Below are 25,564 nucleotides of genomic sequence, written 5' to 3'. Positions count from 1 at the left end.
TGGAAAGAGGAAAAAGAGAACCATCATGTTACAATGATTCCGCTACATCTTCCAAGAAAAGGCACTTGGGAACACATTACATGTAATAAACATTTCCAAACACTTACAACTAAGATCCTTCAAAGTTTATTTTTGTTCAAATGTATTTCACACTGACAAGTCATTTATACAGAAGCTTTGGGTGCTTTAGCTTTAATATCTTCTTAGTGAAAGTCTCAGTCCTTCTGCATTTCTCTATTGCACTTCATTAGATGGACATTATTGTTCTGCAATACTATAAAATGCAAGCCTGGAATCAATGATGTTGAATTATGTACAGTATTGTTAAACAGTCCCTAACGATGCAGAACCAAGGAAGACATTTAAATTTCCACATGAAGCATGTTTATGCAAATATAACAACCCTGAATAAATCCCAAGTTCCCATTTTTCTATACTGCATGGATGGTTTGAAATAATTAATTTCCATTAAACCAGTTTTCAAACAGCACTCTCGGTCACAGTTTTTAGTTTGACAATCCTACAAACAAAATGTGCTGTAAGAGGAGAATGATTGTACCATTTCTTCTGATTATCTGTACTCAAAGAAAAAGTGAATAAACTAATCTGGAACACTCAGTTGTATAACTAATTAAAGACTCATAGCAGACTGAATTACAGCTAAGTGAACAGTTTCCAAAAACTGAAATCACACACTCAGAGATTGCAAATGAATTATAGTATGTAGGACTTCCCAAAAATTAGCTAATTATACATCTGAAGTACATTTTATAAATTCATAGACAATAAATCTCTGAACATTTTAAATTGGGCATGCCAGTGGGTGACAGTCATATTCTGCAGGACTAAATACATCAAAATATTAAATCATACAACCTCAAAGCACAATGCAACCTCAAAGCACAATGAACTGAATTCAGTTCTACAATGCATACAAAGTTAAAAATAGTAACACTAACTTTTTAATACTTGCTTTATTTCTCAGGAGACATATGATTCTGACCCCATGGGTTCTGCCCCCTCTTCCTCCAAAAAGGACCACAGTGAAAGACAAATTCCACTTAAAGTATAGAGTAGTGGCTTGCACTTTTAAAATGACTTTTAAAAAATGTCTGAAGGCTTTTATGACAGAACAGCCGGATGAAACAAATTTGCAGAATAGGAGCGTTCCCCTATTTTAAATGTTAGAAGTCTTCAAGCTACCATGTAAGGATTCACCACTTATATTTCAGGTGTGTGAATGACAAAGCCTTAGGAGGTCTAAACCACTGTATGTAGTCCACTCTCATTGCCAGAAGCAATTATTGAAAACAGGACTTTAAAGGAGTCTTTGTTTATGTAATAGAAATGAGTAAAACCAATTAAAATCAGAAGAAAAAAATCAAACTATTTGGTATTTAAAAATGTATAAATGCAGTATACAAGTGTTGAGAAAGAGACGCTTTAGAATAGATGCACCAGTAGCCATTATTTATGGCTATGGAAAACCTGTAGAAGACTCACTGTCAAACCTTATTCTGCTAATAATTCAATAGAATAGGCAAGAAAAAAATTACAATTAAAAGAGGTCCCTATGTCAGAGCTCAAAATTCCACTGACACAGATTCAGGGAGTTTAAAGACTAACTGGATAATTTAATAACTACGTACAGAAAAGAGAAGCAATGGAAAAAATGAATGTTTTAAAACAATCATTTGTCATTATTAGGACGAAAAGGGCATATAGGTAGCCAATCTTGTCTAACTGGACCTAACTCACTAATAGTGAAATGGGGGGAAATTTACAAAGAAACCATAAATGCAGCAGGATCAAATTCTCTTAGAAGACAAAAAATGATTGTTCCTCTGCAGCAAATGTCCCAGGAACCCTAACTTCTTTTCTAGAAAAGGGTGAGATTATTAAAAGGGGAAAAAAATCAGGAGAATGAAACAAGGAGAAAAATGTGAAACTGATAAAAAATGTGAAAAATGTGAAACCTTTCACTTTATTTAATAAATAACCTCATGAACCAAGTCCTTTGAAAATAATGAAACTTTCATCCTCTGTTTTGGTCACATTACACTGCATTTGGGCAGATACTATCAGATAATTTGATTACCAGCCACACAAACTTCCATTTAATTGATAAGGCCTGATTCAGCATAAAGATACATAAAGATATCCTCAAGTCCATTCCTATTCAGGAAAGCACTTAAGCATGTGCTTAATTTGAAGGGCATGCTTAAACGCCATGAAAATCAATGAGCACGTGCTTAAAATTCTTTCCTGAATTGGGGCCTAAATGAGTTTAAATTTCTGAATGAAAATCAAGGAAGAAAGAAGATCTGTCACATCAAAACACACATCATATAGATAGTTTTCAGAGTAGCAGCCGTGTTAGTTCGTATTTGCAAAAAAGAAAAGGAGTACTTGTGGCACCTTAGAGACTAATAAATTTATTTGAGCATAAGCTTTCATGAGCTACAGCTCACTTCATCGGATGCATTCCACCAAATGCATCCGATGAAGTGAGCTGTAGCTCACGAAAGCTTATGCTCTAATAAATTTGTTAGTCTCTAAGGTGCCACAAGTACTCCTTTTCTTCATGTAGATAGTGTTATCAATAGACACAGGTAGGCTGTGCAAGTTGTGTGCGCCCCCCTAGTGGTCACTCTGAGAACCAGCAGCTTATTTATATTGTATTTAGGACAAAATAAGAATGACGTGGACTGAAATAAAGAGAAAACATTCAACATAAATTTTCCAGATTGATTTTTAACCAGCATTCAACCAGTCATGATAGAGAACTTAAGTTCCGTCAACAGAGATAAGAAAAAAAGGGCATAGTACCTGAGTATAGTCAGAGTACCTGAGTATAGTACCTGAGTAGTCAGAGTTATTAAAAATACTAAAAAAAAATTGGTTATATATTTGATATAAACAAAAAAGATCTTAGAGTAAAGGATGTCTTCTGAGCTATCCTTCTGCTATTGTAGAAAAAAGGGAATATGAATTAAAATTATTTTTAAAATCTGAGGTACTATCTTAAATTTATCACAATGATGCATATGCAACATTTGCTCACTTCTGTGATTAATGTAAACTAAATTCCACTTTAGTACAACCTGAAGCTAAAGAGACTCCTATTTTATCAACGTGGAAAAAGAGATATGCTTAAACTGTGCAACAAGTGACTGAATAAGAAGAATATTTGTATTGGTCTTTTCTACATCAGAACACTTAATGAGGGAAGGACCATATTTCTGTACGTTCTAAAGATAGGTCCACAAAACTTATGTCAAAATGTTCAGATACGAGTGTTTAAAGTTATGTACCTAACTTATATTTAGGCACTTGTAACTTCCACTATCATTTGTAATAGGGAAGAAACAGACTGAAGTTTGAGAGTATGGGTCAAGAGAGTTTGCTACAGGTGCAGAGGTTATTTGGACTCATCAGCTGTGAAGGTCCATATTTTCAAATGTTTGAAGTTCTTCAAAGAGTAACCTTAAACTTTAAACAGAGGATTTTTAATAACAAAAATGTTCTTGTACTTTTAGAATACTTGCATGTTCTTCGGTTTAACCAAGTGCAGGTCTGGGAATTTACAATGTACACAAGATTTTAACTGCAATGAAATACTTTATTCCATAGAAAAATACTTGACATTGGTACTCCAATAGAATTTAAGAGTTGGTGCAATATAATAAATGACTGTGGGTTGGTTGGCAAGGAAATCCTCTATGATGCAAGTGTAAGTTAGTTATTAAAGACATGCTATCAAAATTATTCTACACACAGTCTTTAAAGCTAAAGATTGTTTTTGGTTATCCGTTTTCCAAAAAGGACTTAAAGTTTTAAAACAGCTGAAAACAAACCAGGAATTAAAAATTGTAAATTATTGCTTTATTATCAGAATTTCAATGTAACCTGCTGTAATTTGGTGTGACTGCCAGAGTTCTGATTGTGATTTAATTATATTTCAAATGCTGGCAGCAGGATAGCAATTTATTCTCTGTTAGATAAACCACCGCTCATAGGCTTGTCACTTTTGATGCATGAGCGGACCCACTTTTAATAGAATGCACAATTTTATAGCAATATAAATTAAAATGCAGTCGTCAGTGGCCTACTTGATTTATGATTTAATATTCATCACAGTGAAGAATTAGATTTAAAGAGTTAGATATAAAGTACAAGAACTTCCAAGTTGTGGCTTTAGCCTACATATTATTCAATTTACTACTTCTGGAAGAACCTGAAGAGCAGCTCTGTGTAAGCTCAAAAGCTTGTCTCTCTCTCACCAACAGAAGTTGACCCAATAAAAGATATTATCTCACTTACCTTGTCTCTCTAAAGTACTAACTAGCAGATAAATACAAGTTTTAACATACCTAACTGACTGAGTTTATTACATAAAAATGCATAAAGATGGGTAATATAGGATTGAACACTGCTGGTGGTGGAGACCATGAGGTAGGAGAGTGTCATTTAAACCTCAAACTAGGGCTAAATAAATAAATAAATCACACTGTAAGTTATCACTCGTTCATCTTAATCCGTAATACCAACAGTTGGAGCGGCCACTGACCTTTTCAGTATACATCATCTAAGGCTGCTCAGTATAGGTCTACACCATCACTGTCCTTAAAGTACAAAGGCCATCTGTGACTTGTTTACATCAATGCACACATCACTCCCATAGGTGGAGTTAACAAGTGGTAAGAAGGGTGGAAAAATTTGGGAGGAATGTCTCATCAGACAAGGCTTCACTGTAGCTGAAGCAAACATCCTCTCTCAGGCTGGATGGGGAGAAAGAGGAGAGAAGTCAGCATTATTCTTCCCTTTCTGGAGGTGAGGGAGACTGTCCTTCACTCTCTTAGATGACTGACTAAAATAGAATGGAAGGATGACAGAGATTGTGTCATACTGAAACGAGGTGGCACTGGGCAGAAAGAGACAGATGTGTTGACAGAGAAGGAAAGGCAAAACTGGAGTAGGAGATACAAAATATGGCTAAGGAGGAGAAACTGGCAGAGATTTTGAAACTACTAGGGGACAGGGAATCGAATGGGGGTTGAGGATTCAAAGGAAATTAAGGAAACTCAAAGTCAGCACATCCACAAAGACTAATTTATCTTTTTTTTTTTTTTGGCACTCCAGCTAATATAGAGTCCTATTACCATCATAAAAATACCAAAAGATGCAAAGGATTATTAGCTTATCTGTACAAAGTAGCTCAAATTAACCTATCCTCACTTTTTCCAGTACCATACATATTGCAGTCAAGAAGAGGATTTTTTCAACTTCAACACTTGCAAAATATTTACGTTCAAGATAAAAAAAATCTTAATTATGGAGACAGTGCTCAGATATTACTTCTTGCCATGTCTTTTAGCATGTGTGCGCACATAGACACACACGCCAGACAGTCACACCTACAGGTAACACAAACCTTAGTTATCCATGAAGAAGACTACCAAAAAAATTACTACTCATTCTACCACCCCCACCAAATAATGGTGTAGTATAAAGATGCTGGTCCCCTTAGCTGTGTTCTTGACTGCCACACAGTGAACTGCATGGCATTCAACTAATCTACTTCATCATTTAAGCACGAAGGGCTGAGCTGATCATGTTAAGATGTGAATCTGTATTTCCAAACAAACAAATCTGGTCAAACCTGATTCTTAGCACTTATGCTAAGATCCCAAATATGTGTGGTCTCTTACAAATTGAGCGCTGCCTGTACTGATCTCTGGCAAGGTACTTCAGGTGGGCTGATTTATATTCCATTTATGTCAGTCACTGACAGTTTTGTTGTGCCACTGATGCTTTTGGTGCCCACGGCTTGCCAGCTGCGTAGTGGCATTCCTCGGTACACAGAACTTGGAATTCATTGGTATTCCATTCTTATAATATGTCCATACCAAGAAAATGATGATGAAAACAGTTCCTGGGTTTGGCTTTGGATGTGGGCTTTTCTTTATCTTGTCCTGCCACTTCATATGGGGCAGCTGACTGACACAACAAGAACAAACGTCAATATGGTGTTCTTCAGCCTTGATCAGTGCCCACATCTCACTTCCACACCACAGAGTTGGTATAGGATCTGCAGGTTGCAACAAGCAATGTCACAATGTTCCTCACACAGGTTGCTGAAAGGCCTGAAACATGGCAGCAGTTGTTGCTATATAAGCATCCACATCTTTTGAACACCCTCCAGTACTGTCTAGGGTACTGCCCAAATATTTGACAGTTGCCACCTACTCCATTTCCTATCCAGGCAGGTTAATAATGGTTGTAATCTGGAAGCTAAGTCTGGTGATAGTGGCCAGAAATGTAGTTTTATCTGGATTAACAACCAGACCCATGCATGCCGCTTCTTGCCTGACTGGATCAGCCATCAGTTGTGGCAATTCACCAAACTGCGCCAATGAGTCTGTCATTGATGTATTCGAGATCCCAAAGCAGAATGGTTTCCAGTTCAATGCCACCAACAGCTGCCTCCTCAAGCTTATCCATCAATCAATCAATGCTGATACCAAACAACAATGGTGATGGAATATAGCATTAACAGCCTCTCGTGCAAACAGGCAATCATGCCATGTATCTGCCACTGACTCGAACGCAGCTTCCTGTTTCACTGTAGAGCTTGTCTATCAATGACACTATCTTCCTAGGGATGCTGAGATGTCTCTTCAGATCCCACAAGCTTGCTCAATGCACTGAAACAAAGGCCTGAAGGATATCTATGTAAATAACGTTGTGCATGACTTATTAAATGCAGCTATCTTCTCAAAATGATGCCTTAAGGTAACAATCTGGTTGACAGTGGAACAACCAGATCTACAGACACACTGAGTATCGTGGACTTTGACACCAAGTGCATTGTTGATTCAATACATTAACATGGAAGCGAAGACTCTCCCTGGAACTGACAATAGCGCAATACTTCTACAGCTGCTACATGCAGCCTCAGCACGCTTTTTGAACAGAGGTAGAATAATCCCCCTTCTTCCAGTCACTGGGGATGATATTAGTATGTGTGGTGGTCTGGGAGAGTCTTTGCAGTTACAGCACAATACTGTCACCTGTCTTCACATACTTAAGAGTAATGCTACAAACTCTTGGTGTCTTCCCAGATTTCAATTTATGGACTGAGATCTAGATCTCTTTTTGGTTGAAGTAGGTGGCTCTACGGAACTTCCTGCCCCATAAGTGGAAGAGGGACTGCAAGTAGCGGACAACTAAGAAGCATCTTGAAATGATCTTCCCATGGAGGCAATTGATCCAGCAGACTCTGGACGATGCTGCCATCCTGATTCATTTTACTGAACAAACTGGTGCCACCTTCTCTGGAAGACATTGTAAAGTTGAAAGCAGGGTGAGGAGATGGTGACTGCAGCAACCTGTTCTAAAATGGCTGAAGTGAGTCGATCATCACAATTCCTTATCTTTCGTACACGACTTGATGACTCTCTGTAAGCAAACCCATTCAGCCTTAGCTTTTACTCTCGACAAATGTCTTTGAACACCCACACTGGAGCTTTGCTTTTTCTTTAGCTCCAGGTGGTGTGTACATTTCCCCCCTGATCCATGGATGATGTTTGAAGGGCTGAAGCCCTAGCACTGAGCTTGCAGTAGCCACTAGTGAGGACTTGAAACATTGCCTTTCCTCATCAGATGACAGAGGGAGTGAGACTTATATCTCTCATGCTTTAGGCAGTTCAGAACAGAAAACTATCGGATAGCTTGGTTGCCATAAGAGCTTTGGGGGAAATGGGACCAATTTTGGCCCTCTAACTCATTATCAAAGTTGGAGATGCACTTTTTGTCAGCAGAAACTGATGGATTAGAACACCTAGCTATCCCCTAATTTCAAAAGATTGTGTGGGTTTGTATCAGAGCTGGTAGGGAAATCTAAAAGAATAAAGATTGACATTTTATGCTTAAAACAAATGCACACCCACAAATGCAGGAAATTCACTCATTACTCACGCATTACCCTGGATCCCAGTGAGTCTAATGCTGGCCCTGCTTGGTGGCCTCCCTAAAACCTGCTCACTTCCCGCCCAGGGGGCCTCAGACCTCTGGTTGAGAGCCACTGCTCTATAAGATATATATTTTAGTCCTAGAGCTACCTGGATCTATTCAAAATGAAATCACTTAAAAACCACAAAGCATTTCAAGGCTGTCATAAATATAAAGGGAAGGGTAAACACCTTTAAATCCCTCCTGGCCAGAGGAAAAAACCCTTTCACCTGTAAAGGGTTAAGAAGCTAGGATAACTTTGCTGGCACCTGACCACAATGACCAATGAGGAGATAAGATACTTTCAAAGCTGGAGGGGGGGAAAAACAAAGGTTCTCTCTATCTGTGTGTTGTTTTTGCCCGGACCAGAGCAGGAATGCAGGTTACAACTCCTGTAAAGGGCTAATAAGCAATCTAGTTAGATATGCGTTAGATTCTGTTTTGTTTAAATGGCTGATAAAATAAGTTGTGCTGAATGGAATGTTAATTCCTGTTTGTGTGTCTTTTTGTAACTTAAGGTTTTGCCTAGAGGGATTCTCTATGTTTTGAATCTGATTACCCTGTAAGGTATTTACCATCCTGATTTTACAGAGGTGATTCTTTCACTTTTTCTTCAATTAAAATTCTTCTTTTAAGAACCTGATTGCTTTTTCATTGTTCTTAAGATCCAAGGGTTTGGGTCTGTGTTCACCTATGCAAATTGGTGAGGATTTTTATCAAACCTTCCCCAGGAAAGGGGGTGTAGGGTTTGGGAGGATTTTTTTTTGTGGGGGAAGACCTTTCCAAGTGAGCTCTTTCCCTGTTATATATTTGTTAGGCGCTTGGTAGTGGCAGCAATAAAGTCCAAGGGCAAAAGGTAAAATAGTTTGTACCTTGGGGAAGTTTTAACCTAAGCTGGTAAAAATAAGCTTAGGGGTTTTTCATGCAGGTCCCCATATCTGTACCCTAGAGTTCAGAGTGGGGAAGGAACCTTGACAAAGGCTAATAGATTATTTTAGATATCCATTTGCATATTCTACAACCTATCCTGAAGGACGACCCATTACTCTCACAGATCTTGGGAGACAGGCCAATCCTTGTTTACAGACGCCCCCCAACCTGAAGCAAATACTCACCGGCAACCACACACCAAAAACACTAACCCACGAATCTATCCTTGCAACAAAGCCTGTTGCCACTGTGTCCACATATCTATTCAGGGGACACCATCGTAGGGCCACATCAGCCACACTATCAGAGGCTCTTTCACCTGCACATCTACCAACGTGATATATGCTATCATGTGCCAGCAATGCCCCTCTGCCATGTACACTGTCCAAACTGGACAGTCTCTATGTAAAAGAATAAATGGACACAAATCAAACGTCAAGAATTAGAACATTCAAAAACCAGTCGGAGCACACTTCAATCTCTCTGGTCACTCAATTACAGACCTAAATGTGGTAATTCTTCAACAAAAAAAAACTTCAAAAACAGACTCCAATGAGAGACTGCTGAACTGGAATTCATTTGCAAACTGGATACAATTAACTTAGGCTGAATAACTTAAATAAAGACTGGGAGTGGATGTGTCATTACACAAAGTAAAACTATTTCCCCATGTTTATTCCCCCCCCCCCACCAGCTGTTCCTCAGACATTCTTGTCAACTGCTGGAAATGGCCCACCTTGATTATCACTACAAAAGGTTTTTCCCCCCCACTCTCCTACTGGTAATAGCTCACCTTACCTGATCACTCTCCTTACAGTGTGTATGGTAACACCCATTGTTTCATGTTCTCTGTGTATATAAATTTCCCCACTGTATTTTCCACTGCATGCATCCGATGAAGTGAGCTGTAGCTCATGAAAGCTTATGCTCAAATAAATTTGTTAGTCTCTAAGGTGTCACAAGTCCTCCTTTTCTTTTTGCGGATACAGACTAACACAGCTGCTACTCTGAAATCTGATACATGAATGTTGCATCTAGTGTAGTATTTAGAAGCTATTTACTTAAAAATTAATTATATCCGCTGAAATCAGTGCAAATCACTACAGATCATAAAAGTGACTATATAATTAAATATACAAACATATGCTGTAATCACTTTCATTTCATTTCATTTTAGTGCAACTAAAAGCAGAGAGAATTCACTGCTTAAAAAGCTCCCTTAATTTTTGAAAATCATTATCTAAAATGTATATGGTAAACAAGGAGGAGCTTTCAAAGACTTAGAACCTGCCTACTTGAAAGGCACCTCTCCCTATGCCGTTTTACCACAGTCTGCAGTCAGCAGAAATAACCAAGCTGGATCCCCTTTTGATATATCAGACAAGGGTCTGGTGGTAAAACTTCTTGACAGGCCTGCGGAACAAGCCTCTAACCTTGGACTCAAATAAACAGGGACTGATGACCTTCATGGCACCTTATAGGGCCCATCTTTCTGCCCACATGTCCTCAGAGGGCAAAGGAGGATGGGAGTGATGGTTTGAGTGGCAGAATGTTGGTATAATCCAGCTACTGGGTTATGTTTGGGACACAGTATTTCTAGGACTTTACTTTTGTTACATTGTTATTTTAAACAATTTCTCGGGTACCTTTTTTGGCTATTGTAAACAGCAATCAAATCAATCAAACGGTTACTTCTGAACGTGTGGGCAAATATTTTGGTGGGTGTACCTGAATTTCCGTATCCCACAATGAGAATTTCCTTGTCCACAAAATAATGTGCATGATGCAAGTCACTGAGGGAAACTGACTTGGTTTGCAAAATTCGCTTCCTTTTATTTAGCATGTGATACTTAATGGGTAGCATTAGAATCTAGCACAGGTCTCACTGACGGTCCTCATGATCCACCTTGTCTTGGACAGAGCAAAAAAATTGCTGGTCCCAGAGGAGTCCCCAGACATGATGTAATGGAAGATAGAATTGTATAAAATAGTCCAAAGCCCCCCTCCAATTCTGCTTCTAATATTTTTTGTCAAGATTTTGTATCAATACATGGTGACATTGACTATGTCTGTGCTATGAGCTAGGGGTATGATTCCGCTGCTTCTGTACACATATTCGATAGCAACATACCTGCGGTAACATGGGTGACAGCAATGGAGGGATGACTGAGCCCTGCAGAGTACATAGAAACCCTCTTGGAACCAATGGGTTTCTACTAGGCATGGCCCAGCCATGCCACTGTTCCTTTCTGCCAGTGCGACTGTGGCTACGCTGCTATTTATACTCACACTAGCTCAATGAGAGCAAGCGTATGTGTACATGAGCAGGAGAATCACACCCCTAGCTCATAGTGTAGACATAGCCTGAGTCAAAATAATGCAGTGCCACAACCCAAGCATCTCGATATAAGAAGTTGTGATTGTCTGATTTAGTCTGTGGCCATCTCCAGCTGTTGAATGACAAAGTGGTTTTTCAGTTCCTCTGAGGCGGAATACCACAGAAGAAGAGATAAAGAGAGAACGTGAGCTGCATTTACCTGCAAATTGTAATCCTGGAGAATTTTCACCAGTGAATCTCTCAGATTAGGAATCTCCATGCCTTCCTTAATGCGGTGAATCAGAAGAATGGGGTCAACATGGGTACCAATGTTGTTTAACAAACCAGTAATAAAAGCTGTATAAAAAAGGTGTAAAAAAGTTGTAAGATGAAGTCCCAATAAGACACCCAATACTAGAGTGCTGTGATAACAGCCAATAGCCTTCTGCTAATTTTATGACAGCTCTTTCCTTAAAAGGCAATGTTAAGTCACATTCATATATTTCTTGCATACATCTCTCTTGAGCAGGAAAGAGGACATACTGTGATTGGCTGACTAACAAAAGTCTTTAAGCCTCTGAAAAGGAAACCGAGAGTACTTAAGGGGCCAAGTCTTCAAAAGAAAACAAAAATAACATGCAGATTTGAAATTATAGTGTGCCCATGGCTGAATGTTTTTGGCACTTGAACACATTGAACCAGAAGGTTAATTTCAATGCATGATTACTTTGGAAGCACGGGATAAAGAATTAAATATTTTTCAAGCACTTCTCTGAACCTTAAGTAGGCTTTTCCCACAGGAGTGAAATGCTGTTTCATGCAGTGCTGAGGAGGGCCTTTTGCTCCGCTCCCCTTCACCCTTTGGCCAATCAGCTGCCCAGATGGAGCTCTGGGAAGGAGAGCAACTCAAGATCTAGCATCTTCCCTCTGCCAAGGAATTGTGCAGGTCCACTTGAGTGGCTGCATACACAAGCAAAGGGGGCTGGTAGAATTCAGGTGTTTAAATCCTGAACATTTAATCTTTAAAAAAAACTTCTCTCCTCAGTAATGGTGCTAATTAGTAACATACTTGATGGTTTTCTGCCCATCAAGCACTGGACTTGAGAACACGAATCTCATCTCTTGCAGGTTAAGAAATGGTAATGACTTCTGGTTACCTGGTACTAGTCTGAATTAGTGGCCAAGTGGTGAAAAGCTCTGTATCGCAATAGTAATCTCATGAGCCATTCGGTACCTAGGAAAAGGGGTGCCTAATCAAGATAGCTTTATAGCCTTGGCTTTAAAAATTCCAGAAGAGGACACAGCCATATATTGTAGGTAGCTTTAAAGATTTTCCAAGTGATTTAAATTCCCCATGATATATTCTCTCCTGAATCTGCTCTCTAATAAAAAAAATGATATCGTGTTGACATTCTGGCCGCAACTTAGCTGAGCTGTAAACCCAGAGCAGATGCTCAGACTAGGGCAAATGGGAAAAAAGAGCCCACACAATAATATTAAAAGATCTTTTGTTTTCACCAGAAAAAGTAAAGAATTCAACACATTTAATCTGGCGAAAGGGCAGAAAGATCTAAGCTGATCTTTATTTTCAGAAATTTGCAAAATGACACACACACTATACAAAAACTTCTACAATAGCTCAATTTTTCTGTCTTTGTAGCCTGAAGATCAATTTATATATAACAAAACTATACTCTCAGTTCAAACCAACATAAAAGAAATATAATATTTCATGAATTTCTGTAGGTAACAACACATTTACTAAATGTTGTAGGATGGCAATAGATGTTTAAATACTTGCCCTTTCTCACCTCCAGATACTGTAATATGAGAGGATTTTTTCCTCAGCACACCAATATTAAAAATGATTACATTGCAATACAACCTCTTGCACTAGGTAATCTGGCATGGCTCCAAAAAGAATCTGAACATATTCTTTTTGCCATGCATGTGGATAATTTAATGTCCCCTCCTGCAAGCTTACTGTATTTCACCAAACATATATACAAAGCTGCCTGGAGCTTATTCTGCTTACGTGGTTTGTCGATAGAATATAAAATGAGGTCTTCCCATAGTTCTCCATCATCTTGTTCTTTGGCAAATTCAATAGCCTTATCTACATCATTCAATTCTTCCATTATCATCTTCAATGCACTACGGCTATTCCCCATTCTGCCTAGAAGAAAAAAGGAATATGGGAGTTATAAAAACACAAAAGAAAAATGTGCAGAAAGCACCCTGTGATAAGCATCTGTACTGTTTATACAGTTCCTGGTTCATGAACAAAAGGGTAACGTCTTAGATCCCAATTCAGCCAAGCACTTAAGCGTGGGCTCACTTTAACCACATACTCAAGTCCCTCATTATTCAAGAATGTATTTAAGCATGTGCTTAATTAAAGCCTCTGCTCAAGTCCCATTACAGTAAATAGGATTGTGGCACATGCTTGAGTGCTTTGATGAATCGGGGCCTTAAAATTTTGTTGTAACTACACAGAGGCTGGTTAAGCAAAGTGATGTTAATTCTCTCTCTCCTGCATGGCAGGTACATCTGAGGCAGAGTAAGTCTAATTTTGTTTTATACACACACACACACACACACACACACACACACACACACTCTCTCTCTCTCTCTCTCTTTAAATGGACCTGATCTTCCAAAGATGCTGAACATTCATTGGCCCCCTTCTTCCCCCGTGATTTCACAGGGAGTTCTGGGTACTCACCCCTTCTGAAAATTGGACCTTCAGTGTCTATAGTTAACAAGAATGGTGAAAGGTCTGTGAACGATGATCTGTTTTTTTTAAACCCACACGTTATTACAGATTTACCATGGCTGAAATTATCTACTTTAATTTCACTGAACACTGTTGCTGTCTACTAGTGAGCTTAACGGGGCAACAATTTACATAGGGCTTGCACTACATGTTTCTGCTCTTAAGGGACATCATATAGCCTTCCCCCATTCCCACTCTCCATCCTTTTCCATTGCTTCTCCCTTCTTGAAAAAAGAAATTAAGAATTCAGAATTTTTAAGAATTAAGAAATTCAGATAAACTAAACAACACTAAACTGTAATGACTATAAAATACTTGGATTACAGTGGACTGCACCATCTCTTGTATTGATTAAACCTATTAGTTCTTTTCTGAAAGCAAGAATGTCTCCTAACTTCCAACATACATACAGAACATTTTTCATATTAAATGAGACCCATTAGGTAAATTTCCTGTTCTATTGTCAGTTCTGCCCACCACAGCTTTAATACACACAGACTCCAGGGCTGTATGTTACAATTCCTCTCATCCTGAAGAGGGTTCCCTACTGTGCTGAGAGAATTACATTACACATAGAGTACTTAAATATATAAAACCAAAAAAAAAAAAAAAAAAAAAGGCCAGGTTTTTTGTTTTTTTTTTGTTTTTGTTTTTTTTTTTTTTTAGGACAGGGAGATTTTGAAATTCCAAAACTAAGCAAAATTGGAAGGAGTTTGGGGGAAAAAAAAAAAAATCAGACAGAACTTCTCTTTTCCTGGACCTTCTCTTATTTTATATTATATTTTATATAGGGCTGTCTATTAATCGCAGTTAACTCACGCGATTAACAAAAAAAATTAATTGCGATTAATCACAGTTTTAATTGTACTGTTAAATAATAGAATATCAATTGAAATGTATTAAATATTTTGGATATTTTTCTCCATTTTCATATATATTGTATTCTGTGTTGTAACTGAAATCAAAGTGTATATTATTTTTAATTACAAATATTTGCACTGTAAAAATGATAAAGAAATAGTATTTTTCAATTCACCTCTTACAACTACTGTATTGCAATCTCTGTCGTGAAAGTGCAACTTACAAATGTAGATTTTTTTGTTACATAACTGCACTCAAAAACAAAACAATGTAAAATTTCAGAGCCTACAAGTCCACTCAGTCCTACTTCTTGTTCAGCCAATCGCTAAGACAAACAAGTTTGTTTTCATTTACAGGAGATACTGCTGTCCTCTTCTTATTTACAATGTCACCAGAAAGTGAGAACAGGCATTTGCATAGCACTTTTGCAAGGTATTTATGTGCCAGATATGCTAAACATTTGTATACCCCTTCATGCTTTGGCCATCATTCCAAAGGACATGCTTCCATACTGATTATGCTCCTTAAATAAATAATGGGTTAATTAAATTTGAGACTGAACTCCTTGGGGGAGAATTGAATGTCTTCTGCTCTGTTTTACCCGCATTCTCCCATATATTTCATGTTATATGAGTCTCAGATGATGACCCAGCACATTTTGTTCGTATTAAGAACACTTTCACTGCAGATTTGACAAAACGCAAAAAAGGTACCAATGTGAGATTCCTAAAGATATCTACAGCACTCGACCCAAGGTTTAAGAATCTGAAGTACCTTACAAAATCTGAGAGGGACGAGGTGTGGAGCATTCTTTCAGAAGTCTTAAAAGAACAACACTCCAATGTGGAAACTACAGAACCCGAACCACCAAAAACTGTTTTGGATTGTTACTGAGTAGAACCAGCCATCAGCATGGACGCATGTTCCCTGGAACAGTGGTTGAAGCATGAAGGGACATATGAATCTTTAGTGCATCTGGCATGTAAATATTTTGCAACACTGGCTATAACAGTGCCATGAGAACATCTGTTCTCACTTTCAGTTGACATTGTAAACAAGTAGCAGTCAGCATTATATCCTGCAAATGTAAACAAAACTTGTTTGTTTGAGTGATTGGCTGAACAAGTAGTAAGACTGAGCGGATTGGCAGGCTCTAAAATTTTACATTGGTTTAATTTTTGAATGCAGTTTTTTGGTATATAATTCTACATTTGCAAGTTCAACTTCAATGCTAAAGAGATTGCACTACAGTACTTGTATTAGGTGAATTGTAAAATACTATTTCTTTTGTTTTTTTACAGTGCAAATACTTGTAATCAAAAATAAATATAAAGTGAGCACTGTACACTTTGTATTCTGTATTGTAATTGAAATCAATATATTTGAAATGTAGAAAACATCAAAAATATTTAAATAAATTGTATTCTATTATTAACAGTGCAATTAATTGGGATTAATTTTTTAATTGTGTTATTAATAACGATTAATTTTGTTAGTCACTTGACAGCCCTCATTTTATATATTTTTAAAATATAGATAATTTTTAAAAGCAGGCATTCATTTCTTGATATAAAGATACACAATAAATAATCAAGTGTTTTCTTAAACCATAAGAAGGGCCATACTGGGTTAGATAAACAGCCCATATAGTTCAGTATCCTTTCAACAGTGGCCAGTGCCAGATGCTTCAGAAGGAATGAACAGAACAGAGCAGTTATCAAGTGGTCTATCAACTTTCCCAGTTTCTAGCAGTTGGGGGTTTAGGGTCGGGGGGGGGGGGAGAACGGGGACTCCCAGTACGGCTCCCAACTTCAGCGGGCGTGGGGGGGCATGCTGGGGTTCCTGGCTTCAGCCCCATGCTGCTTCTGGCGGGGGGGAGAGCAGGGGCTGCTGGCTTCAGCCCTGCGCCACTACTGGCTGAGGACAGGGGGCACACTGGCTGAGGCCGGGGGTGGGGGGAGGCTGTGATAATCTGTACCTCAGGGGAACACCCAGCACCCCCACGTTCATCCTTGTAAAATGACTGTGTGATATCCAATGTAAAGTGTGTCATGTCAGGTGTCTTCAGAAGGCTCATGATGCACCAAGCATTGCTATAGTGATGTTATAGCAACTGTTGTTAAAGTAATGTAATAGTAATGTTATAAGTTGTAATTTCATGTGTATAGTTACGAGGCTGAAAATGTACTCTTGTGGCTTAAAGCAAGCCCAGGCAAAAACTCTCCAAAAGCAGAGGGGCAGTTCACACCTCATCAGGGCATGTATGGGACAAACCCAGCCCAGCCTCACAGGAACAAAGGACAATGGCCTAGGCAATAACAAAGGATCTGTTGGACTCTTGAGTGAGTCACCCCTCTTCCTTTACCTCATTGCAGTCCCAAACTGACCAATGTTCACCTGACTCTGAAGGGGTGTGGAGAGACAAAGCCAAGAGGGAAGAAAGGACATGATAAAAGGGAGAGATGTTTGCCATGCTCTTCCTCTCTCTTTCACCTACATCTACAGACACCACACCAAGTGACTGAAGCACTGATCAAAGGAGAGAGCCTGGCTGAAGAGCAACCAGCCAGCCTGTGGTGAGAAGCCTCTAAGTTTGTAAGGGCATTAAAAGTGTTAAGATCAGCTTGGAATGTGTTTTGCTTTTATTTCATTTGACCAAATCTGACTTGTTATGCTTTGACTTATAATCACTTAAAATTTATCTTTATAGTTAATAAACCTGTTTATTCATTCTACCTGAAGCAGTGCGTTTGGTTTGAAGCATGTCAGAGACTCCCCTTGGGATACAAGCCAGGTACGTATCAATTTCTTTGTTAAATTGATGAACTCATATAGGCTTACAGCATCCAGTGGGCATAACTGGACACGGCAAGACAGAGGTTCCTAGGGCTGTGTCTGGGACTGGAGATATTGGCTAGTGTCATTCGGTTGCACAATCCAAGGAGCAATTTACATGCTAGAGGCTGTGTGTGAACAACCAGGAGTGGGGGTTCTCACAGCAGAGCAGGGTAATGCTGGCTCTCAGAGTAAAGGATTGGAGTGACCTAGCAGATCACCGGTCCAGATAACACCAGAGGGGAATGTCACGGGATGTCAGCTTCAGTCCCGTGCTGCTCCCGGCTGGGGGTGGGGGAAAGGAGGGTGCCAGCTTCAGCCCCATGCGGCTTCTGGCTGACAGGGAGAGCCCAGCTGGCTTCAGCCACGCGTCGTTCCCAGCTTCAGTGCTGGGGATCGGGGGAACCGGGTTTCAGCCGCGGGGCTCCGCGGACCCCTTGAAAGGGCTTGTGGAGCCCCAGTTGAGAATCACTGCTCTATCATATCCCCCCTTAGTCATCTCTTTTTGAAGATGAACAGTCCCAGTCTTTTTACTCTCTGCTCATATGGAAGCTGCTCCATATCCCTAATCATCTTTGTTGCCATTCTCCGTATCTTTTCTAACTTTAATATATCTATTTTGAGATGGGACAACAAGAACTGCACGTAGTTTTTAAGATGGGGTTTGCCACAGATTTATATAATGGTATTATGATATTTACTGTCCTATTTATACCCTTCCTAAGGGCTCCTAACATTCTGTTAGCTTTAACTGCCACTGCACCTTGAGCGGATGTTTTCAGAGAACTATCCATGATGACTCCAAGATCTCTTTCTTGAGTGGTAACAGCTAACTTAGACCCCATCTTTTTGTAAGTATAGTTGGAATTATATTCTCCAATGTGCATTACTTTGCCCGTATCAACACTGAATTTCATCTGCCACTTTGTTGCCCAGTCACCCAGTTTTGTGAGATTTCTTTGCAACTCTTCACAGTCTGCTTTGGTACTATCTTGAGTAATTTCTATCATGTGCAAACTGCCATCTTACTGTTCACCCTGTTTTCCAAATCATTTATGAATATGTTGAACAGCACAGGTCTTAGTGGGTGGGTGGGGGGATGGGATGGGACACCTCACTATTTACCTCTCTCCTTTGTGAAAACTGACTATTTATTCCTAACCCTTGTTTCCTATCTTTTAACAAGCTATTGATCCACGAGAGACCTTTCCTCTTATCCCACAAATCCTTAATTTGCTTAGGAGCCTTTGGTGTGTGACCTTGTCAAAGGCATTCTAAAAATGTACACTATATCCACTGGATCACCTTTGTCCATGTTTGTTGACCCCCTCAAAGAATTTTAATAGATTGGTGAAGCATGACTTCCCTTTGCAAAAGCTGCATTAACTCTTCCCTGACATATTATGTTCCTCTATGCGTCTGATAATTCTGTTCTTTACTGTAGTTTCAAACAACTTTCCTGGTATTGAAGTTAGGCTAACTGGCCTATAATTGCCAGGATTACCTCTGGAGCCTTTTTAAAAATCAATGTTACATTAGCTATCCTCCAGTCCTCTGGTACAAGGTTGATTTAAGTGAGAGGTTACATACCACAGCTATTAGCTCTGCAATTTCATATCTGAGTTTTTTCTGAACTCTTGGGTGAATACCATCTGGTCCCGATGACTTATTACTGTTTAAATTTAATCAATTTGTTCCACAACCTCCTCCACTGACACTTCAATCTGGCATGATTCCTCAGATTTATTCTAAAAAGCTAAAAAGGATGGCTCAGGTGTGGGAATCTCCCTCATCCTCTGCAGTGAAAACTGTTGCGAATAATTCATTTAGCTTCTCTGCAATGAGGCTGTCTTCCTTGAGTGCTCCCTCAGCACGTTGATCATCAAGTGGCCCCACTGATCGTTTCATAGGCTTCCTGCTTCTGATATACTTAAAAATAAATTTGCTATTAGTTTTTGTATCTTTTGTTAGTTGCTCCTCAAATTCCTTTTTAGCCAGGCTCATTATACTTTTACACTTGACTTGCCAGAGTTTATGGTCCTTTCTATTTTCCTCCATAGGATTTGACTTCCAATTTTTAAAGGATGCCTTTTTGCCTCGAATGGCCTCTTTTATTCTGTTATTTAGCTTTGGTGGCACTATTTCTTTCTGGTCCTCTTTTTTTTTTTAAATTAAATTTAGGGCATATATTTAGTTTGAGCCTCTTATGGTGTTTTAAAATAGTTTCTATCCATCTTGCAGACATTTCATTTTCGTGACTGTTTCTTTTAATTTCTGCTTAACTGGCCTCCTCGTTTTTGTGTAGTTTCCCTTTTTGAAGTTAAATGCTTCTGTGGTGGGTTTCTTTGGTATTTTCCCCCTTACAAGGATGTTGAATTTAAATATATTTTGGTTGCTACTATCTAATGGTTCAGCTATATTTACCGTTAGGACCCGATCCTGTGCTCCCCTTGGACTAAATCAAAAACTGCCTGTCCCCTTGTAGCAAATAGATATGTAAGATAGTTTTATTGACTACATACCAATTTTGTTTCTGGGATAAGAAATGTGTAAAATGACAGGACTTAATGCTTTGTGCATATTTTCACAGCACAAACTTTATGACAAGATTAAAATTATGTTGCAATTTATTACAATGAAAGTTACTTACTCAGCAGATAGACCATCTCTTCTACAAAGTTCCTCTGTTGGCAGATCTCAAGAGCCTTAATTTTCAGAGGGGAAAAAAAAAGAATATGGGGTGCCATGCCATAATATTTAATTATCAACAAATGTTACAAAGCCCAAAAGATACTTTTCTATAAAGATGCATTACTCATCTGGACAAGAGAACAGCTCCATTAATATAGCTTGGCAGAGCCTTCAGAATTAATTAAGACTTTTTGGCACATCTTTCCCTCTGATTTGTTTTCATTTATCTGAAGGTGGAAGGGGTAGGTTTCTTAATGCTACAGTTTGGGTTATACCCAGGACTCACTAACAAATATCCTCAGAGCTCACATTCCTGGGACAAGCAGGGACCATATGCAACAGATTACAGGAGGGATTCTCACTTTTTTCCATAGCATAGGTCACATTTTAGTAGAGGGATTGTCTCATAGACTTTCTTCCCTTCCATTTCAATCACATAACATCCTAAAGGCAACTACAGTAATGGCCTACATGGAAAAGTAATAATAAAAATATTTTAGCTGTTTTTATGTGATTTAGCATCTGGACACAAGTAGGAGATCCTGTACCATATGACCAGCAAACTCTCCACAGACCACCGATGTTCCAAGTTTGGGAACTACAGGCCACTGGGAAGAAAGGTTCTGGCCAGAGGCCATTCACAGTAGACTTCCTCCTGGCCAACTAACAGAGAAAGTAGCTCTTCCTCTTCCACATCCTGAACTGCAGAAAGTCACCCTGAAACTTGCAGCAGGCAGAATGAAGAGACAAACATTTGCAGGTACTCTAAAGAAGTTACATATAGTACAAGGGAAAAGGATGAGGAAGAAGGCAAAAGAGGAAACATATCAAGTGATCCGTATTAACAGACTAAGCTATAATAAGAGTCAAGTTTTTGAAAATGAGGTTTTCTTCCACCCACGCAGGGAAAGTAGGGCAAAGGTTAGAAGACACATTAGTAGGCGTTCATTCAAACATCAGTAAGATCAGAGGATGAAAGTCAACATCTTTGTAGTGGTACCCCGGTGCAGCAATGCTGATCCGAATGCAACTACGCCAATTTATACCAGCAGGGAATTTGATTCATGGAGATCAAAAGAAGAATGATACATGATTAAAGACAGATACAAGGGTGGATTAAGTCTCCCTCCCCTTCTCACATAGCTCCGTATGGATTGAAACACAGAACAGAGAGAAAAGGACCTCCTGTCGCACACAAAGTCAAGCTGAGAAGTTTTCCACACTATCTACAGACAAAAACCCAAACAAACAAGTGAATAAGGGTATAACCACAGCTGACAAGTCTTTTTCCACTGTGAAAGGAAGTATAAAGTAAAAATAGCCAGGTCTTCAATATTACTGCATCTATAATGCTCCCTGTAGAGGGAAGCAGAGAACATAAATTCTTCTCTTGCAGTTTCGTATAAAGATAAGATATCATCTGTAAAAAGAAAAGGAGTACTTGTGGCACCTTAGAGACTAACAAATTTATTAGAGCATAAGCTTTCGTGAGCTACAGCTCACTTCATCGGATGCATTTGGTGGAAAAAACAGAGGGGAGATTTATATACACACACAGAGAACATGAAACAATGGGTTTATCATACACACTGTAAGGAGAGTGATCACTTAAGATAAGCCATCACCAGCAGCGGGGGGGGCGGGGGGGGGGAAAGGAGGAAAACCTTTCATGGTGACAAGCAAGGTAGGCTATTTCCAACAGTTAACAAGAACATCTGAGGAACAGTGGGGGGTGGGATGGGGTGGGGGGGAGAAATAACTTGGGGAAATAGTTTTACTTTATGTAATGACTCATCCATTCCCAGTCTCTATTCAAGCCTAAATTAATTGTATCCAGTTTGCAAATTAATTCCAATTCAGCAGTCTCTCGTTGGAGTCTGTTTTTGAAGCTTTTTTGTTGAAGGATAGCCACTCTTAGGTCTGTGATCGAGTGACCAGAGAGATTGAAGTGTTCTCCGACTGGCTTTTGAATGTTATAATTCTTGATGTCTGATTTGTGTCCATTCATTCTTTTACGTAGAAGAATGAATGGACACAAATCAGACGTCAAGAATTATAACATTCAAAAACCAGTCGGAGAACACTTCAATCTCTCTGGTCACTCAATCACAGACCTAAGAGTGGCTATCCTTCAACAAAAAAGCTTCAAAAACAGACTCCAACGAGAGACTGCTGAATTGGAATTAATTTGCAAACTGGATACAATTAATTTAGGCTTGAATAGAGACTGGGAATGGATGAGTCATTACACAAAGTAAAACTATTTCCCCAAGTTATTTCTCCCCCCCACCCCATCCCACCCCCCACTGTTCCTCAGATGTTCTTGTTAACTGTTGGAAATAGCCTACCTTGCTTGTCACCATGAAAGGTTTTCCTCCTTTCCCCCCCCCGCCCCCCCCGCTGCTGGTGATGGCTTATCTTAAGTGATCACTCTCCTTACAGTGTGTATGATAAACCCATTGTTTCATGTTCTCTGTGTGTGTATATAAATCTCCCCTCTGTTTTTTCCACCAAATGCATCCGATGAAGTGAGCTGTAGCTCACGAAAGCTTATGCTCAAATAAATTTGTTAGTCTCTAAGGTGCCACAAGTACTCCTTTTCTTTTTGCGAATACAGACTAACACGGCTGCTACTCTGAAATGATATCATCTGTGAAATTGCACTTCAATAATAGTGCTGTTTTCCCCTCTCAGAAAGATTTTTAAGAAAGAAAATAATTTCTTCCTGGCCAGTTTACCATTGATTGATAGTGAGAGAGTGGGTTTATGCATCTATAATATGGGTCTATAGAATTTATACTGGACATCTGGTTAATTGGAGTGGAAAACATTGGTAAACTGTAAATTTTTGTTCCTCTCATTATTTCTTAGCAGTGTGAAGGGCTAGAGAGTGATGGTAAATTCAATAATGTTATTTGTAAACTGCTTTGGCAATTTTGCGCTTTTCCCTCTCCACTTTCTTGCTGAAAATGTATTTAGTAAATGTAAACAAGATCTGTGGAATATAAGGGACTTTCATTCTAATGCAGTGTTCTTTTCTTTTCTCACACTTAAAATCCACTCTTGCACTGCCCATTCCACAACCCTCCCAAATCACACTATGCTCCACCTGAAGCCAAGAAGCAGAGCAACATGGCTTCAGTTGTGCACCTGCAAAATATGTATACCCTTTTTTCTGCAGCATCACTAGTGCACACAAGACAGAATATACATGAAAAAAAAAAGTCATTTGCCCCCAAAAACTGAAGCACAAATGGGTCTTGCACATTCTATGAATGTAAACTCTGTAATTTGTATCTGTGGTGGTACACAAAATCACATATGAAAATGATTTGTGTGCATACAAGTGGAAGCTCAGTTGTAGCCCACTTAAAAATTCATGCTGAAGTACTGAAGAACTACAGCACCTATCAAATATAACTTCACAGACAGATCCAGGACTCTTGCAATAATGCACCAGGCTGTGACAGACCTAAAAGAACAGTTAGGTTTTAAAAAAAATTATTTAAATTTAATTTATTTTTTATACTAAGGCACTTGAAGACCCTCAGACAGAAGACCATATTGTGAGTGTAATTAGTCTTTTAGATTGACAAACAAGTCTGAGACAACCTAATGTGGCAATTTTTGTGTAACAACAACTTAAACCAACTCTACAGGGATGCTACAGTAAGGGTTTGTCTTCACTACCGGGGTAAGTCAACCTGAGTTACACTACTCCAGCTATGTGAATAATGTAACTGGAGTCAACGTAGCTTAGGTCGACTTACCCCGGTGTCTTCACTGCGCTGTGTTGATAAGAGATGCTCTCCAGTCGACTTCCCTTACTCTTCTCGGAGAGATGGAGTTCCGGAGTTGACCGGTGAGCGCTCTGCTGTCTATTTAGCAGGTCTTCATTAGACCCGTTAAATCGATACTCGTTGCATCGATTGCAACAGTGTCCATCTCCCCAGTAGCGAAAACAGGCCCTGAGAGAACATTTCCCCAAGTCTCTGATGTGAAGGAAGAAAAGAGGGTTGTCAATGTGGAATGTGAAAAAAAGTAAAGCAAGTACAGCACTGACTTATGAGTTTATAATGTCAATTAAATGAAAGGAGAACTCGTAAAAATATTTTGTTTAAAAATGTACAAATAATTTAATCATTACTGTGATGTTACACTCCATATGTTTATGGAAATATGCTAATGAGCGTGAATATAATGTAACTGGAATATGATTCATGCAAAAGGTCTCTTGTAAGGTATCATTACAAAGCTTATAATCTACTGAGTATGTTCATCCTATTTGTATGTATGTATCATTCTTGTATCTAAAGCTAGAAATATGAAGCATTACTCTGAAGTCCTATTGTAACTATGCGAAGTGTGGGCCATTAATGGTGGCTTGGAATCTTGGTGGCTCCCATTAACTAGGACAACTGGTTGTAAATGGCTCTCTTTACTTGTAAGTATTCCTGTATATGTGTGCGCCAGCCAGTGGGTAATGAAGTCTCACAGGACATGTGAACATGTCACACGATACTGGAATCCATCTTAAACCTGGTGCTTTTCCATTTAGAAGGAAGGGTGGGAACCCAGAGAGAGACAAAGGTTTCCCGCCTTGGGCCAAAAATATAAAAGGGGGTGGAAAAGAACAAAGGGGAATGCCAGTCATGAGACATTCCCTAGTTACTACCTGAGCTGGAACTAACAAGAACTGTACAGAGTGAAATGGTCCATCTGGCATTGTTATGAACTCTTGTGCCAGTTATTTTCCTATGAAAAACTTTTTCGCTTAACAGCTAGATGTAAAGGATAACTATGAAATTAGCGTAATAGACGTCAGCAAACTCTTGAGCCTGGATGCAATACAAGGGAGCCAGTATCAACAACAGAGTAACAGTGAGTCTTATGCCCAAGCCTTTATCCTTCTGCTAGGCAGATTAGCATAATAGGAGTTTGTTGGTATATTGTAATTAACTGGATTGTATTGTAATTATTTGTTTGAATTTTGGAAAAATAGTTGCAGCCATTGTACACCTACATATGTCTGCAAAGTTTTTGTGTATTCATGACCACTGCATCTACAACAATGAAACACTCGTGAATCATATGTTGTACATTATTCAAATTCAACTATAAAACTATAGGTGAAATCTGAA

The 25,564-nt window shown here is 39.0% G+C and overlaps 1 protein-coding gene across 6 annotated transcripts in view; it reads right to left on the bottom strand.

The window, feature by feature from the left end:
* The window catches only part of VPS41 (VPS41 subunit of HOPS complex), a 167,854-nt gene that overhangs the window by 10,348 nt on the left and 131,942 nt on the right, over positions 1-25,564 (bottom strand). For all 6 annotated transcript variants that reach the window (XM_038388387.2, XM_038388388.2, XM_043508710.1 and 3 more), the window contains 3 exons: positions 20,383-20,437; positions 13,296-13,436; positions 11,481-11,617 (listed from right to left, as the gene is read on the bottom strand). In XM_038388387.2, the coding sequence (XP_038244315.1) occupies positions 11,481-11,617; positions 13,296-13,436; positions 20,383-20,437 (333 nt within the window). The remainder of the gene's footprint in view (positions 1-11,480; positions 11,618-13,295; positions 13,437-20,382; positions 20,438-25,564) is intronic.

This window comes from Dermochelys coriacea, chromosome 2 (genome assembly GCF_009764565.3).
Source record: "Dermochelys coriacea isolate rDerCor1 chromosome 2, rDerCor1.pri.v4, whole genome shotgun sequence".
Lineage (NCBI taxonomy): Eukaryota > Metazoa > Chordata > Testudines > Dermochelyidae > Dermochelys > Dermochelys coriacea.
This window is presented reverse-complemented; position numbering and strand designations above follow the sequence as displayed.